We start from the raw sequence: 18,352 nt of genomic DNA, 5'->3' as shown, positions 1-18,352 counted from the left end.
CAGCTGGGCGTTCCGTCCCTGGCCTATGAAACTCCACCTCCTCATTCTCCGCTGGCCGAGATTGGCGGACCTCCCGCGGCGAGGCCTAGCGATTGGTCCCCATGGATGATGGTGAGCAGCGAGACTCCGCCCCCAGCCGGCCTTGGGGTCGGGGGCACTGCTCAGCGGTGCTGGGCTGGCAAGGCTTGCGCCGCCGCCGCACTGACAGTTCCGTCTGTGGACCATGGAGACTGGCGCCGGTCCACACCCGCTGCGCCTGTTCGTCTGCCTGATGCCACTCTGCCTCGCTCTGCTTCTGGGACCCGGGCGGCCCGGGACCGCCGAGGAAGGTAAGGTGGGTTGTGCCTGGGAGCCTGCGATGCCAAAAAAATAGGGAGTTGGGGGTCTAGTTAACTGGATGAAGGAGTCATTGGAGAGACTACTCTGATTGGGGGCTTGAAGCAAGCAAGCAGCAGGGCGGGAAAGAACTAGAGAAAGAGGGGAAGCTGGTTCAGCGATAGAAAAGAGAGGGGTGTTGAGGAGCTTAGGTCTGGAGACCTAGAAGGTTGGGGAAGAAAGACTGGGGACCACAGGAGCCCGAGGCAGTTCAGGGGCCGTTGAGACGGACAGGCTGAATGATTGGAGGTGGGAGGTGTAAGGGCGGAGAGATGAAGGGAGCAGGAAAACCGAGGGGATGCGGCGAGACCCGAGCATGAGGAGAGATGAAGACAAATAGAGGGGGCCTAGGGGGACCGTGGTTTGGACAGCTGGATAGTCATCGGGGCCCAGTCCGAGCGCTGCTCGAAGTGCTGATTGTGGAGCTGTCCGCAGTGCTGAATTGGGATCGAGTCCACCACGCGCGGTCCGCGTTGCGGAGGATTTGGGGCTGTCATTAGCGCCGGAGTCTTGCCTCTGCTCCCACACATCTGGAGGCTGTACGCTCAGTTGAATCCAGAGGCGTCACAACTAGGTGCAGAACCCTGAGATTCTGGAGCAGACTCTGCCCGCAGGGTCTGTCCTGGCGCGGGATGGCAGATGCCTGCCTCCAGTACGCAATTCCCAAACACTGCTGGTGATGAAAACCCAGCGCCCTGTCGGCGGCCCTGCCCACCGTCGCGACTACCTCTAGAACCAGTCCCTCTTGGAGGACCTCACCTTGGAAACCCACCCCCTTTCTTAGCAATCCAGGGAAGTAATCTTTCTGAGGTTTGGGGATGGCCTGGCTTCCTGTGTTTAAGCAGAGGGTTCTGCTATCCAGACCCCGGCTTCTCTGAACCCAACCCATGAAAGGATGCAGGCTGCCAACCTATCACATCCTGAGGGAATAAAGTGACTCCAAGCTTTTCTGGTGAGGAGGGGGTGGAGAGGACCATGGATGATGTGTGAAAGGGGCCCATGACATTCTTTCAAACGCAGTAGAGGTGGCATCCCCTGGGGAAAGGACTGGGTAGAGAAGCAAAGATTTCTGATGTTTTCTCTTGCTAAGTGGTCTCTCCACTTCATTTTCACCAGAGGCCCCAGGAAGCAAATGAAAAAGGTTTTGGTCTCTTCCATGACTGGTGAACTGACCTTGGATCTGAGTGGATTTGGGGTGCACCCAAGAAATCCAAGACCCACTGCTAGTTGACAGATGTAATTTGGGGGAACTTGGGGAGAGTGAAGAGGGTCACCAACTTCTGTCCCTAATGTGAAAGCTGACCTTAGAGTATTTGTCATGGACTCTGTGGAAGGCTGAGAACGACACTCACTTCAACAACAACAACAAAAGACCAGGTCCTAATCCCCAGAACTTGTTAATGTCACTTTAAGTGGGAAAAAAAAAAAAAAAACAAGAACTAGTGATGGGAGTGGGAATTTTGACATGAAGAGATCACAATGGCCCTCATATGAGTGCAACGAGACTCAGAGCCAGAGGAGAAGGCAGCATAGTCATAGAAACAGAGGTTGGGGTCAGACACTGAAGAGGGGAGAGAGGGCATAAGCCATTGGGTTTGTGGTCATTTGTCACAAGCCTCAGGGAATGAATACAGGTAACCTTCGTCAGTCACCTCGGCTGCCCTCTCTACCCTCGAGCTCCTCGGGTCTTCTGGAGTTGTGCTTTGCTCCCCATCCCCCCCCTCCCATGGCCATCTGCGGTAGACCCAGCAATCTGCTCCCACCCTCCTCCTCTAACAGTGTGGCTTTCTGACATCCGTTCTCCCCTCTCCTTAGTCATCCTCCTGGACTCCAAAGCTTCCCAGGCTGAACTGGGTTGGACTGCACTGCCGAGTAACGGGGTAGGTGTTGAACTGTTGCTCCATCCCAAAGGTCCTCCAGTAGGCCAAGACTCAGCCAGTCCCTTTAGCACCTTGCGTTCACCTAGGATCAAAATGTACCACAGAAACTCCCACCCACGCTCAGGCAGGCAACCTTAGCTAAATGCAATGGGCCACACACACAAAGATACGTGAGTAGGAGGGTGGCTTGCTGGGAAGCAGTGGTTTGGTGGTTGGGGGAAGGAGATAAGAGAATAATAGGGGAGATACAGCTAAAGTACATTATATATTAGGAAATTGTGAAGGAAGTTAAAAATTGTTGTTTATCTATTTATTTATTTATTTATTGTGTTTAGGTATGTGTGTATATGTGTTGGTACCATGGTGTGTGCACATGGAGATAGGACCACCAGTCAGAGTCTACTCTTTCCACACACCATGTAGGTCCTGGGGATCAAACTCAGATCAGACTTGATGGCAAGTGCCTTTACCCACTGAGGCAGCTCAGCTGCCCCGTAAAAGAATGTTTGTTTCATTTTGTTTTTCAACACAGGGTTTCTCTGTGTAGCACTGTCTGTCCTGAAATTCCCTCTGTAGACCAGGCTGGCCTTGAACTCCTAGAGATCCTCTTGCCTCTGCCTCCTGAGTGCTGGGACTAAAGGTGTATACTACTACTGCCTGGCCCCCATGGAAGAATTTTTAAAGATATGCCACAGAGTTTGTATTCTCCGGAACCCTTGGTATCGAGTCAGGTGGCTCTACTAGAAAACACCAAGGCTTCAGTTGGTCAGTGAGCTAAATAAATGAGAGAACCGACTGTGTCTAAGGACAGCAGTGAGCTGGGTGGGAAATGCTGGGCACTGTCTCACACACAGTAGGCAACTGGTAGCTGTCCATTATTAAGCAAGGTGGGGTGGGGTGAAGTAGAAAGGTCACTGAGCACAATTTAGTGACTTCAGGTACCATCCCTGGCTCTGTCTTTAACTCACAGTGCCCATGCACTCAAGTGGCTCTCCCTCTGCAACCTCAGTTTCCCCATCCACAAAAATAAAGATTGTAGCCGGGAGCACACCTTTAGGTGTGATCACAGGAAAATCTCTGTGAGTTCGAGGCCAGCCTGGTCTACAGAGTGAGTTCCAGGACAGCTAGGGCCGTTACACAGAGAAGCCCTGTCTCAAAAACCCAAAAAGTCCAACCAAACAAAAAAATAAATAAATAAAGATTTCGGCCAGGTGGTGGAGGCACATACCTTTAATCCCAGCATTTGGAGGGTAGAGGCAGGCAGATCTCTGTGAGTTTGAAGCCAGCCTGGTCTACAGAGTGAGTTCCAGCATAGCCAGGAATACACAGAGAAACCCTGTCTCAAAAACAAAACAAAACAAATATATAAATAAAATAAAGGTCATGATGGTTTTCAGCACACGTGTTAAATTAAGATGATGTAGGGAAGATCAGTGTGGTCAGCAAGGACAGCACATAAATCCACAAAGTGCTGCATATTTTAAAAGGAAAAGAGAAAGTCGGTGTGATAGTCTATGTCTGTAATCCTAGCACTCTGGGGCTGAGGGAGAAAAACTGATGTGAGTTTGAGGCCAGCCTAGGATATATAATGAGATTAAGGCTAGCCTAGGCTATGGAATGAGATCCTGCCTCAAAAAAAAAAAAAAAAAAAAGGAAAAATGAGAAAGATTGGAAATGACTTCATGCCACAGGCCTGTAAGCCTAGCTAGCTATGCAACAGAGTAAAAGGTCAAAGCCAACTTGGACTACTTAGATGCAAAGTCAAAACAAAAAGGGGAAAGAGATCTGTGGTAGAGTGCTTGCCCAGCAAGCCCAAGACTTAGGTTCAATCCCCAGTACTGGGAAGAATATGGATTTGACTTGTTCCTTTCCAAAGTGTCTCCTCTTCCCGGTGGGGGGCGGGAAGACAGGAGAAGTGAAGAAGGTGGAGACAGGCCAGTGCTAAAGCTCCGGGCTCTAAGGTGTCCACCTCTGTGCTGTTGCCTCAGTGGGAGGAGATCAGTGGCGTGGACGAACATGACCGTCCCATCCGGACATACCAAGTATGCAACGTGCTGGAGCCCAACCAGGACAACTGGCTGCAGACGGGTTGGATTAGCCGTGGCCGTGGGCAGCGCATCTTCGTGGAACTGCAGTTCACGCTGCGGGATTGCAGCAGCATCCCTGGCGCCGCAGGCACCTGCAAAGAGACTTTCAACGCTTACTACCTGGAAACCGAGGCCGACCTGGGACGTGGGCGTCCCCGCCTAGGAGGCAACCGGCCCCGCAAGATAGACACTATCGCCGCTGATGAGAGCTTCACACAGGGCGACCTGGGGGAACGCAAGATGAAGCTGAACACAGAGGTGCGTGAGATCGGCCCCCTCAGCCGGCAGGGTTTCCACCTCGCCTTCCAGGATGTGGGTGCATGTGTGGCGCTGGTCTCGGTGCGTGTCTACTACAAGCAGTGCCGTGCCACAGTGCGGGGCCTGGCGGCCTTCCCCGCCACGGCAGCTGAGAGTGCCTTCTCCACCCTGGTGGAAGTGACTGGAACGTGCGTGTCCCACTCAGAAGGGGAGCCTGGCAGCCCTCCCCGCATGCACTGTGGCGCCGACGGCGAGTGGCTGGTGCCTGTGGGTCGTTGCAGCTGCAGTGCAGGATTCCAGGAACGCGGTGACATCTGTGAAGGTATCCAGGGCACCTGGAGGGATGGGATGGGGACATAGCATGCAGGTGGCAGGAAAGAGTGTGCCCTCTGTGAAGAGGCAGGAGTGGAAGTAGAGAAGCCATAGGAGGAGCTGGGAGTCAAGACCTTTTGTGCGGTTTCTAGTGGGCTTAGCCAAGACCGACTGGAATAAGTGAATCTGACCCCATATAAGGATATATTAGGAGCCAGGTAGTGGTTTAGGCCTGTAAAGCCCAGCTCTCAGATGCTGAGTCAAGAAGAGCATGAATTCAAGGCCAGACTAGATGCTGTCTTAAACTAAATAAAACAAAAACCAGGCAAACAAAAATAAAAACGCAGAGCTCTGTATTCCAGGCAATCTGATAGGTTCCCATTACCAAAGAGATGAGTACCTGCCTCAGTTGGAAAGTGGGGAAATAGGCAGTCAGGATTGGAATTCAGGTTTGCCCAGCTCTGGGAACCTATTGCTCTACCATGCCTCCTTCATGTATAAGAAAAAACAAACAAACAAACAAACTCCACAGCAGTTCAAACCTCAGGCTAGCATTATAGGGACCATATTCAAGCCAGGTTGTCGGGGGCATCTCAGAGATCAAGGGTGGCAACTTGCACAAGATGGCTCCTAAGATCCCACTCAGTTTTCTGAAATAGGATTTGTCGTGACACTGGGAGTGTTTTCTGGGCCTCTGGGTCTGTGGGTTCGAAGCGGCAGAATAGGGTGGGATCTGGAATGTGTGCGTTTAGTCAGAAAGTTTAAAGGATGTACTCCCCCCCCCCACCCATGTGTGTGTGTGTGTGTGTGTGTGAGAGAGAGAGAGAGAGAGAGAGAGAGAGAGAGAGAGAGAGAGAGAGAGAAAGAGAAAGAGAGAGAGAGAGCATGTGCATGCATGAAGTACAAGTAGAAGCCAGAGGAAAACCCAATAGAAACAGCTCCATCCTTCCAGCATGGGTTCTGGTATTGAACGCCAGTGGTCAAGCTGGACAGCAGTCGACCTTTCACGCTGAGCCATCTCATCACCAAAGGATGGACTTCCTAAAACAGGTTTTCTCTGCGTGGCAGGGCAATAGAAACGGGTCAGACACGAGCTCACATCTAGATGCAAAGGGGAAAATATTTATTTTTTAAGTCATAAGAAAGAGATATGTGGGGCTGGAAAGATGGCTAAGGGGTTAAGAGCACTTGCTGTTCTTGAAGAGGACACAACTTCAATTCCCAGCACCCACATGGTAGCTCACAACCACCTGAAACTCCAGTGCCAGGGGATCTGACACTCTCTTCCAGGCACACATGTGGTATGCAGTCAAAAACCCATACATATAAGTTAAAATAACATTGGAAAAGAAAGTGATATGTGCTACACAGGCCTACAGAATGGTAGGTGACGGAGGAGGTGACCGAGCTTGGTGTTGCCATTTCACCTGTTGCCTGACCAAAAACAACCCAAGGGAAGAAAGCTTTTAGTTGACAGGTCAGAGTCCTGAGGAACATCAGGGAAGGAACGCAAAGCAAAAGCCATGGAGGAAGACTGCTTTCTGGTTCAAATGTTTAGCTAGCTTTTTTTTTTTTTTTTTTTTTTTTTGGTTTTTCGAGACAGGGTATCTCTGTGGCTTTGGAGCCTGTCCTGGAACTAGCTCTTGTAGATCAGGCTGGTCTCGAACTCACAGAGATCCGCCTGCCTCTGCCTCCCGAGTGCTGGGATTAAAGGCGTGAGCCACCACCGCCCGGCTTTAGCTAGCTTTTTATACAGCCCAGGACAGTCTGACCAGGGAAGGGTGCCTCCCACAGTGGACTGGGACGTCAAGACAGTCCCTCACAGACCTCCCGCAGCCCAACCCGATCTGAGAAATCCTCAGTTGAGATTCGCGTGATGCTTGGCTCTGACAGTTACAGCTCACCAGGACACGTGTTCTCCTACTCACTCCATCATCCACTCAGATGAGCAGAGGATACCGGCTGCGTTGCACAGTTCTTATGTGTGTGGATGAACGCAGCCTCCCATTCTCTGGGAAACTGCGGTTAACATGAAACAGGCAAGAACCCGAACTCCCCCAAGCATCCCGTTCTCATGGAGCCCTCTGTGCCTGTGCTACAGTGGTGTGCTGACATCCATGTGTTTATGTGTGTGTTTCTGAGCTCAGCAGGAGTCTCAGCAGCTCCAGGGTCCATCGTAGGCCACAGGTTGTGGTAGGTGCTCAAAGGAGATGCATTGGGGGATCATGTGTCTTAGTTTCCTTTCTGCTGCTATGGCAAAATAGCCCGACAGAAATAACTTAAGGGAGAAAGAGTTTATTCGGCTTATGAGTCTATGTTATAGTCTATCATGGTGAGGAAGCCACGGAGGCAGGGTCCTGAGAGAACTGGCCACTTTATATACAGAGTCAAGAGCAGAACCCCGTGAACTGATGCGTGCCTGTTGGTGCTCTGCTGTCTCGCTCCATCCCATACAATCCAGGACACCTGCTCATGAAACGGTGCCACCCACAGCTCCAATGGGCCTTTAGTACTTGAGAGGCAGAGGCAGGAAGATCTCTGTGGGTTCAAGGTCTGCCTGGTCTACTTAGTGAGTTCCAGGATAGCCAGGGCTTTGCAAACAGACCCTGTCTCAAAAACAAACACAGATGGGTTTTTTTTTTCTTTCTACTTCAATTAACTCAATCAAGACAATCCCTCACAGACACTCTCAGAGGCTAACTTTATGCTAAAGATGTGCCTAGAAATCTTTCTCCTAGATGTCAAGTTGACAGTCAATGCTAAGCCATCAGACTGTAGCTGTGACATGTCCACAGAGAGCCCAGTTCTGAGGATGGGGAGAGTTTTCCAAAGGAAGGGAGGTTTTTCTTCCTGGTGGCTGAGACATTCTGCAGAGGCATGGTGACAGGAAGGAACAAAGTGGTTGGTACTAAATAAGTAATCCAGTGTGGTTACTGCAGAGGGCACGTGGGCGTGTGAGGAGTGACGAGCTGGGAGAGGGGCAGAGCCCTGAGTGAAGAGTGAGACAAAGACTTTACGCTTTAAGCCAATGAGGAGGGAAGCCAACATCTTCAGATTTATTTTTTCAAAAGACCACTCAAGCTGCCAATAGCAAAGGAAGGATCGGGGTGGGAAGCGTTGGAGGACGGAGGGAGGAAGGAAGGTAACACAATGGTCCAGGAGAGAGACCGCGAGTCCAGAACTGAAGTGGAAGCAGCTGTCCTTGAGTGATGAAGATGGAAGTGATGGGAGGCGGGGTGCTTGCTGAAAGCCTGTTATCTCAGAACCTGGAGGCAGGAAGAACAGGGTTTGAGGCCATTCTCACCTACATAGTGAATCTGATGCTAGCCTAGGCTACATGAGACCCAATCTCAAAAAGAAACAAAGAAGAAAACCCTAAGAGGCAAGGTGACTCAACAGGCAAAAACTCTTGTTATGTAACCTATACCCAGCAAAAATGAATTTTCTAAAAGTGATTTTGGCTCATGCCTTTAGGCCAGTGGTTCTCAACCTTCCTGATGCTGCGACCTTTTAACACAGTTCCTCATATTGTGGTGACGCCAACCATAAAATTATTTTCATTGCTACTTCACAACTGTAATCTTGAAACTGTTATGAATCATAATGTAAATATATTTAGAGATGGAGGGTTGCCAAGTGGTTCGTGACCTACAGGTTGAGAACCACCGCTTTAATGTCAGCAATTGGGTGGCAGAGGAAGGCAGGTATCTGTGAGTTCCAGGACAGCCTGGTCTACATAGTGAGTTCTAGTACAGCCAGGGCTACATAACAAACCCTGTCTGAAAATAAAGCAATTGGAGGAGGTATGCTGAGGGGTAAAGGGTAGAGAGGAAAAGGAGGTAGCATGGTGGTTCAGGGAGCTGAATAGTCAGGAGACAGCAGCCTTTAGCACGGAGAGCACTCAGACATGCCAAGGGTTGGATAGAGTTTACTTGATCTTGGCAAGAACAATTTCAGTGGAGCAATGGAGAGAACAGGCTGCAGTCAGCTGAAGAACAAAGAACCCTGAGGAGCCAGTCTAGAAGTCTAGCGATCCAGATAGTGCAGTTGGCCCATCATCCTGCTTAGGGATGTGACTGAGTTAGCATCCATGAAGCCCTGGGTTCCAGCCTAGTATCATAGAAACCAGGCATAGTGGTACATGCCTATAATCCCAACACTCAAGAGGTAGAGACAAGAGGAGCAGATGTTCAGAGTCATCCTTAGCTGCACGGTGAGTGTGAGGCCAGTCTGAGTTATGCAAGACTCCCTTACACACACACACACATGCACGCTCACATGCGTGCACAGTCACTAGGAAAGACTAGCAGCCTGGATTTGAAGGGAAAGGAGACAGCATCTTCAGCAGGATGTTGGGTGGATAGGATCTTTGTATATGAACGTGTTGTTTGAACAGAGAGAGGACTTTTATTACAGACCAGAGACACTGTGTATATACTGGGTGGGGCATGCAGGGGGAGCAGTGGCATACCAAGTGTGTGTGGGGAGCAATCTGTTCAAGAGGAATGAGTCTTTTATTACCGACGCGGGTTAAAATTGCTGACGCATGTTGCTAATAAAAAGCAGGACAACTTTTAGTCAGTTTTAGGATTGTTTTAAAATAGTCTATAGTCAGAGCCCTTATGCCTGCATGGAAATGGGCTGCTTTTCTGCTCCGCCCACTAGTGACATCACTGGAAAGAGGCAGTAGAGAGGGGGTTGCAAAGACCAGTAGGGGAGGTGACAGATGGTATGTTGACTTTGGGGGGGGAGGTGAAAGGCAGGGGTCCAGAGCAGAGATGATGAATTATCCTAAAACAGAGGGTGGCTCATCCCCACCTTTCAGACTGCAGGAGAGGAGATGTGGATCAAAATGGGGGGTGTTTGCGGTTTCCATAGCCAGATGTTGGGGGGAATTACCAACTCCCGACCTCTCTCTCTGCTCTGCCAGGTGTGGAGGTGACGGGGCGGGGACAGTCGGATTCCTGTGTACTTTATGGTGCATCTTTAGAGCCTAGAACACCTGGCTTATAGCAGATGATAAAACTGTGGGTGCTCAGGGACTAGAGATCTCTGGTTTGTGACATGCTCCCCGCCCCCAGGCTGAGACCAGATAAAAGTCCCTTGTAATGGCATCACCCCTGCCCAGGGCAGTGGGGGAATGGGGGAAAAATCTAGGACAAACTTCCCAAGGGAGGTACTGTTGGAAGCAGACTTTGGAGAACTCAAAGAGCCAGGAGGCAGAGGGTGTGGGACATCACAGGTCAGGATAAGCAGCTCTCTGTGATGTTCAGAGTGGACATAGTTGGGGGGTTGCTGCTGGAGAGGCTAGAAAGGGAACAGAAGAGGTCGGGTTTGCAGTGGTACCCAGGTCATGTTCTAGCTACCACAGGAATCAATGAAATTCAGCTTTCCTCTAGGGAACACATTAGGGTTGCAAAGGTAACTTATCACCAAGTCTCTGTGGGTCTGCCTGTTCCCTGAGACTATACAGATTACTTGGGACCCTTGGTGGGATGCCAGAGGTGACTCTACACAGGGCACCCAACTTGGGCTCCTCCTATGAATATCTGTCTATCTGGGAGCAAAGGGTAGGAAGAGGGAGACTTCCCCATCATGAGGTATATGAACTAAGCTGTTGAAAATGGTACAGGGCAAGGCTGTGGGAGTTGAACTATCTGATCTCTGAATTTCTGACTTTGACATTGAAAAGAAGAAGGTGCTGGCTGTCTGTCTTTCAACACAACACTCTTCTAGACAATGCCTCTCCAAGTAGGGAGGACCACAGTTGCCTGTGATGGGTCCATGATGATCACAGCTAGGACGTTATCCCTCTTCCACCGAGAGCAAAGCACCTCTGCATTCCTCCCAACACCCTGAGCCTTGAGGTGGCCCTCACCCTTGTCCAGGCCCTCACCTCTCTATTTCAGCACACAGTCAACAGGCTACAATCACAATTCCCAGCTGACTGTTGGTGTTCTCTACCCAGAGTGGCAAAGCTAATAACTGCACCAGTCTTGACTTTGACCATGACCACACCCAAAGGCCCACAGGGGTAGTTGCCCTGGATTTTAGTTGCACTAAAACAGTGGTTCTCAACCTTCCTAATGCTGCAGTTCCTCATGTTGTGATGACCCAACCACAAAATTATTTTTATTGCAAATTCATAACTGTATCCTTGCTATGGCTATTAATTGTAATGTAAATATCTGTGTTTTCCAATAGTCTTTGGCAGCCCATGTGAAAGAGTAGTTTGACCCCCAAGGGGCCATGATCCACAGGTTGAGAACCACTATGCCAAAGGAAAGGGACTGCCAAGCCCCCTCTCCCCAGCTATGCTACAGGGGACTCTGGGCAAAATGGGACCCTCACAAGTCTAAGCCTTTCAATGAATACGATGGTTCAGCTCTTAAGAGAGTACTTCCCAAGGGCTAGTCTTCCTCCTGTTGTTGTTCTGTCTTCTCGGGTCCAGTCTTCCACCCTCAGCAGAGAGTCAAGTGAAGACCAACCACAGCAGAGAGCAGAGGTCAGGAGCTATTGCCCCAACCCTTACTGAGACCTTTTTAAAGGCATTTGGGATGGGGAGAAGTCTCGGTGGGTAAAAGTGCTTGCTGTGGCAGCCTGAAGACCAGAGTTGAGATGCCCAGCATCCACATAAAAGCTAGGCATGGCAGAGCTTGTCTGTAACCCCAGCACAGGAAGCAGGCAGCAAATCCCAGAGGCAGTCTGGACCGCTAGAGTAGCTGAGGCCATGAACTTCTGATTCCCAGAGAGACCCTGTCTCAAAAAGGAAGCTGCAGAGAGGCAAAGAAAGACACTTGACAGGGACCTCTGGCCTCTACCTGTTCATGAAGGGCCATGTACACCCTCCCACTACACACACACACACACACACACACACACATACACACACACACTAAACAAAATAGGACTTTAGAGTATGGTCTTGCCTGTAACTCCAGCATTTAGGAAAGGCAGGAAGAACAATTCAAGGTCAATCTTCAGCTGTGCTGTCAGTTGGAGGATAGCCTGGGCTGCATGAGATTCTGCCTCAATCAGTCAGCCAGTTTGTGTTCATTGTTCCCTCCAGGGGCCCCAGAGGGAGAAACACTATCACTGTTAATATCACTAGGATAACAATCCACACAGAAGTGGATCTTATCAGGGTTTTATCTCAGACAGTCCTCCAATAATCTTGCTGAGGTCGCAGTCTGTACAAAGCTCAGAAAGATTAACCAACAGCCCGAGACCACAAGCGAATGAGAGGTGCAACCCGCTACAGACCTGTTTAGGCTGCGGTCTGTTCTTAGGAGCTGTGCTCTGGGTTAGGTGAGCGCAGGCCAGAGCAGCAAGGCTCCTGAGTAGTGTGTCACATTAGAACTAGTCTAAGAAGCCACTGGAGCATTCTGCCAGCTCCACCCCTCCACCTGCCCAGCTCTGCTTCCACACTGCAGTGCACCGTGGTGTGAGCTGAAGAATGTTTATGCTCTTCCTGAGCACAGTGGATGGTGGGAGGAGAATGAACTTTTGGCATGTGTATGTGTGTGTACACGTGTGTGCGCATGCACGTGTGTGAGTGCCCGCCTGCCTGCCTGTCTGTCTAAATGGAAGTGTGTGTCTGTCTGTCCCTTAGTAACAGGGACCAGTCCTTGAAGGCCACACCCTTCTTTTCTCTTGTTCACTTTAGGCCGCTCCTTAGGGCCGTGTTGTCAGGGCTTTGAAAGGGGGCAGGCTGGGGTGGGAAACCCACTAACCGCAGGGCATTGGGCATCTTAACCTCTCCCAGCCTCGGTTTTCTCTTTTTAACCATGGAGATGAAGCCAAATGTATTAACAGAAGTGAATTATGTCACCGTCCCCTGAACATACAGCATTTGTCAAGGGCCAATTGAGACTGGGCTAAGAGCTGTCACCCCACTCTCCCCACGTTAATCCAGGAAAAACAGAAATGCAGGGTGGGACGTGGTCAGGGAGGAGACTCCTCACCAGCCCTTTTCCACAGCCTGTCCCCCAGGGTTTTTCAAAGTGTCCCCAAGGCGGCCCCTCTGCTCACCATGCCCGGAGCATAGCCTGGCTCTGGAGAAGGCCTCTACATTCTGCGTGTGCCAGGATACCTACGCTCGCTCGCCCACTGACCCGCCCTCAGCTTCCTGCACCCGTGAGTGCCCCTCCTGGCTGTCGGTGGGAAGGGGGTGAAAAGGGGGCCTTGGGAATTGGACTGGCAGGGCAAAAAGGAAGCCTGGGATGGGTCTGGGCACCCGGGCCTGGGGGAACCCAGAAGGTTGGAGATGGCCTCTGTGGGTGGCCATCTCTCCACACCCCTCGCCTCTCTCTGGGCCTGGCTGGGTTGTCCCTTCTCTTTTTCATGCCCTCTGTCCCGGTAACCATATCCCCATCCCAGTCCCCTTGATGGTCCCATGTCCTCGTCTCAGTTTCTGGATGCTCCCTCACGTCCCCATCAAGGGCTACCGGCTCCCATACCTATGTGGATACCCGCGTCCCGAGTCCCCATGCTCCTCGCGCTCGCGTCCCCTCCCGGCCGCACTCAGCGCCACCCCATGTCGCAGGGCCGCCGTCCGCTCCACGGGACCTGCAGTACAGCCTGAGCCGCTCCCCCCTGGCGCTGCGGCTGCGCTGGCTGCCGCCTGCGGACTCCGGTGGCCGTTCCGACGTCACCTACTCGCTGCTGTGCCTGCTCTGCGGTCGCGACGGCCCGGCGGGCGCATGCCAACCCTGCGGGCCACGTGTGGCCTTCGTCCCGCGCCAGGCCGGGCTGCGGGAACGAGCCGCCACGCTGCTGCACCTGCGGCCTGGCGCGCGCTACACCGTGCGCGTGGCCGCGCTCAACGGCGTCTCAGGCCCCGCGGCCGCCGCGGGAGCCACCTACGCGCAGGTCACAGTGTCCACCGGACCCGGGGGTAAGGCGGCGCGCCCCAGTGGAGACCGTCCCCCACTACCTCCCAGCCGGAGTTCCTTGCATGCATTCCCAAGGCTTTCGGGAACCCACGTGACCGCACCCCCTGACCCAGGTGGCGCCTCTGTGTCCCCTTTCTCCCAGCCATTCTTTTGCTGACTCCACCCGCGTTCCCGGCCCTTGAAGGAGCAGGGACTCAGGCCAGGTCACAAGGCGACAGAGTGGTCGCCTTACCCATTTCTCAAACTCGACTGGGTTGAAAACCACCTTTGACACCACACCCTCCGCATCCTTGACATTTACTTCAGATTTGTTTCTCCTCTGGTGCACACTTTCAAGTAATCCCTCGAGTGCCCTTTGCAAGATGGATAAGCTCGAGCGGTGGCTTCCCAGTCTTTCCTGTCTGATTGCAGTGTGACCCTTCTTCCCTGTTTTCTGTGACCCTACCCTGTCACTTGGGTTTCTAGCAAGGCTCGGGATGATTTTCGTTCGTTTGTAAGTACCTTGGGGAAATAGATGTGCACACACAGGGGTGTTTGGATAATTTCTTAGCCTGCTGATGAAAATGAAAACGTAACCAATATGGATTTCTTCCCATTCAGTCTGGCTGGAGCACAGTAGGCCCTTTGATTCGCTCGTTCTTTTTTTCATGCCTGGGAAAGTTCTCTTCGCTGCTGCTTTGAGTAGAGCACCCACTGTATCTCTTAAAACGATCTCTAAGCCTTAGGTTGTACATCCATTTTCTGATTCTCACATCTTGTCACTTCCTTTATCATTTTTAGCTCTTAATCCCTTTCCTAAGACTTTTGAGAGAGATTTTCCAATCTACCTGGTTTTCTGGGACACTTCTGTTCTTTATTATCTCTATTGAGATTTAACCCTTGCTATTGCCTTCACTTTTTTTTTTTTTTTTTTTTTTTTTAACAATTCATGGCCTGGAAAAGTAACTTCATGATATATTTGCCTAGCATGCCTGAGGCACTGGGTTTGATCACCAGTACCAAAGAAGGAAAGAAGGAGGGAGGGAGAGTAGGAGGGAGGGAAGGAAGGAAGGGAGGAAGAAAGAAAAAAGCAGGCATTTCTGCAATCCCAGCACTTGGGAAATGGAAGCAGGAGGACCAGGATTTCAAGGTCATCCTCAGCCTGGGCTACATGACAGACTTTGTCTCAAAGAATGAGACATGATCAGGCATGGTGGTACATGCCTCTAATCCTAGCACGTGAGAGGCAGAGACCAGCATATCTTTGTGAGTTTGAGTCCAGCCTGGGCTACACAGCAAGTTCCAGGACAGCCAGGGCTACATAAACAAACTTTGTTTCAAAAAGCCAAAAAAGCATGTATTGTCATAATTTTTCTACTAATGACTATTTCTATAAAACACTATATATATATATATATATATATATATATATATATATGTATGTGTGTGTGTGTATTGCAGGGTCTTTATTTTTTTATTATTTCATGTTTAGGGTGTTTTGCCTGTGTGCATATCTGTGTACCATGTTCATGCCTGGTAACAGCAGAGATCAGAAGAGGGTGACAGATCTCCTGGAACTGGAGTTAGAGACAGCTATAAGCTGCCATGTGGCTGCTGGGAATGGAATCCGGGCTCTCTGGAAGAGAGCAGTTAAGTCAATGCTCTTAACCGCTCCAGCCCAGCCCAGGCTTGCCTTAAATTCATAGCAATCTTCCTGTTTCAGGTGCTGGGAGATTATAGGTGTGATTACAAGTCAGTTGCCATGACTCTGGTACTTTTTTGTTTTTGTTTTTCAAGACTAGGTTTTTCTGTGTAGCCCTGGCTGTCCTGAGACTTGCTCTGCAGACCAGGGTGACCTCAAACTCAGAGACCCACTTGCCTGGGATTAAAGGTGTGCCCCACCCCACTCAGCCATAGGTATCTTTTTAAAGGCAAGAAACCTCTCTTAGAATCTCTCCTCTTAGCTAACATCTTTTATGGGCTAGAACAAAAGCAAACCCAACCCTAGACCAACAGACAGTAAAGGGAATGAATACACACCAATATCTTAGAGCAGCCATGACTGACCTGAGTATCCTCCACTCAAAATCAACATGGCAAGGCAACAGGTTGCCGACAGACAGGGTTCCCTAGAAGCTCTTCTCCTCAGCCTGACGGGCTCTGGTCAAGCTGAGGTTTTAGTTTGAATTTTAGAATTCTTTTTGAGTGTGTATATATGTGACTGAGGTGTGTGTGTGTGTGTGTGTGTGTGTGTGTGTGTGTGTGTGTACAAGACACGTGGAGGTTAGAGGTTACCCTCTTATCCAGCCTCATGTTTGAGAAACCAGGCTAACTGTCCCAAGGGCTTTTAGTACCAAAGCACTACATGGTTTCTGGGGAATTTGAACTCAGATTCTCACACTTGTAAGGCAAGCACTCTACCCACTGAGCCATCTTACCAGCCCTTCATTGTCAGGGTCTGTCAACCTTTCATCTACTATGTCTCTGAGGGGCCAAAATGGGACCATGTCCTACTGTGGATCCCCTGGCCATCTGATGCTCTTGCCTAACAGAGTTCAAACACGACATCTCTCGCCTCCCCGTCTCTGCCCCCCTCTGTGTCTACAAAGGGCTTTTTCACCTCCTAGGAAGCTTCCTCACTTCTTTCCCTTTCATGCCAGGTCCAAGTGAATTCAGCCCGAGGCGCTGCTGGGGGCAGGGAGAGTACTCGCCTCAGAAGCAACTGCGCACTGGAGTGGCAGGCTGCTATTGTCCAGCTCACAAAGACATGGCTTTTTTCAAAGGGTCAGGCACTGGGGAAAGACTAAAGGATTTTTCAAGTTATTTTTAGGATAGGGGCAGTACTGCACTGTGGGTCGTGTAGCCTGGGGTTCACTACAGCCACACGGGTCCATTTAGTCCCACTGACTTTACAGAGGTTAAAAATATAATACCCCTTCCCCGTCCCCTATTCTAGCACTCAGCTGTCAACTGTGGGTTTTCGGCTCCTTCTGAATCCATAGTCACTCTGGAATTTAAGAGAGAAGGCCAGCTGGACACATGTGTATTGCAGGAGACCGGAAGCTCAAAGGGCAGGCCACATGTGTGCTGTCCTCTCTGCTCCCCTTTGCTATCTGATATCTATTATTCCCGACTCCCTAGTGTCCCGGAACCATCCTACATTTTGCACCGTTTCCCGGACCTCTTGCCAGCACAGGACATTGCTGGTCATGGGCAGCTCTGACTGGTGAACTCGATCAAGCCCCTGACTGTGTTTCTTGAGTCTCATCCCTTCATATACAAGTCTTCGTGTTGTGAGGCTGGTTCTCTGAGAGTCCTTTGTGAATTCTTCCTAGGGTTTTCCATGTTAAGATCCTGTCACCCTAGAGCAAAGACACTTTTGCATCGTCCTAGTATGGGCGTCTTTTACTTTTTTTGTCTTGCCTGGTTGCTCTTGCTAGAGCTTTAAGCACTATATTGGCTAGAAGTGGAGCAGGTGGGCTTCCCGGTCTTTCTCCAGACAGAGAAAGTTTCCAGTCTTTCACTCTTGAGTGTAATATTCTCTGGGAGCTTCACGCGTTTTTCTCTTTATCATGTTGGGGTGATTTCCTTCTAATACTCGCTTGCCTGTGGTCGTACCACGTGAACCAGCCAATCTCGGCTACAAACACTATTATGTCTTCAAACCACAGAAACACTGATGGACTAGAACCAAGCGGGATGAGGGAAACTGGGTGGAGGGAAGGCAAGCAGGGCTTTCCCTCCCACCAGACAATGAAGGAGAGAGAAGCCTTGGCCAGAGATTCTCTCCTCAAGCCTCTGGTCCCACAAGTCTCTGCCCCTCAGGCCCGCTCAACAGTCCGCATCTCCACCCACAGGCCACGCCCCCATCTAACATTGCGCCCAAGTGCATGCCCCGCCCCTCCTGCCTTCACCCAGATCTTGTGGGCAGTGGGTCCAGGAGGAGCGTCCCACTCTGCTTACCTTCAGCACCCTGGGAGGAGGATGAGATCCGCAGGGACCGCGTGGAGCCTCAGAGCGTGTCCCTGTCGTGGCGGGAGCCTGTCCCTGCTGGAGCTCCCGGAGCCAACGGCACAGAGTATGAGATCCGCTACTATGAGAAGGTGAGTCTGGCTGGAAGCCCCCTGGATCCGGCCTGCCTGCCTCCTTCATTCTTGGTCCTCTGCCATTCCAAACACAGCTGCGGCCTCCTGAGGTCCTTCCTTTCTCCATCCCTTCCGTTCTCCCCTCTCTCCTCGCTCATCCATGGATAGCTTCATTTTGCCATCTTGGTTTAGGGTTTAGCGGAGATGAAGAGCTTGGGGGTGTCTGGCTGAATTTACAGATACCATCTGCAGACCCCTTTGTAGAGGAAAGGCACGCAGAGATAGCCACGTGACCACAGGAGTACTTTGCCAGGCTGGAGGGGTATGTTCCAGAATAGAGAACTGCACTCCTGTGGTTTACTATAAAAGGGTCTGAGTGAAGAATCACTTACGAAATTCACACACACTTATGCATGTTAAAATATACACCTACTCAGCTGTCATGGTGGTGCACGCCTTTAATCCCAGCAGAGGCAGAGGCC

The 18,352-nt window shown here is 50.9% G+C and overlaps 1 protein-coding gene across 1 annotated transcript in view; it reads left to right on the top strand.

Moving 5' to 3' along the window:
* The first annotated feature begins 223 nt into the window (after positions 1-223).
* Positions 224-18,352, top strand: part of Epha10 (EPH receptor A10) — a 33,661-nt gene continuing 15,532 nt past the window's right edge. Inside the window, exons 1-6 of the mRNA XM_038334624.1 lie at positions 224-329; positions 2,191-2,255; positions 4,244-4,922; positions 12,893-13,048; positions 13,458-13,808; positions 17,755-17,888. Of these exons, the coding sequence (XP_038190552.1) occupies positions 224-329; positions 2,191-2,255; positions 4,244-4,922; positions 12,893-13,048; positions 13,458-13,808; positions 17,755-17,888 (1,491 nt within the window). The remainder of the gene's footprint in view (positions 330-2,190; positions 2,256-4,243; positions 4,923-12,892; positions 13,049-13,457; positions 13,809-17,754; positions 17,889-18,352) is intronic.

Source organism: Arvicola amphibius, chromosome 6 (assembly GCF_903992535.2).
Source record: "Arvicola amphibius chromosome 6, mArvAmp1.2, whole genome shotgun sequence".
Classification (NCBI taxonomy): domain Eukaryota; kingdom Metazoa; phylum Chordata; class Mammalia; order Rodentia; family Cricetidae; genus Arvicola; species Arvicola amphibius.
The sequence above is the reverse complement of the archived record's forward strand: the minus strand, read 5'-3'. Positions and strand labels throughout refer to the sequence as shown.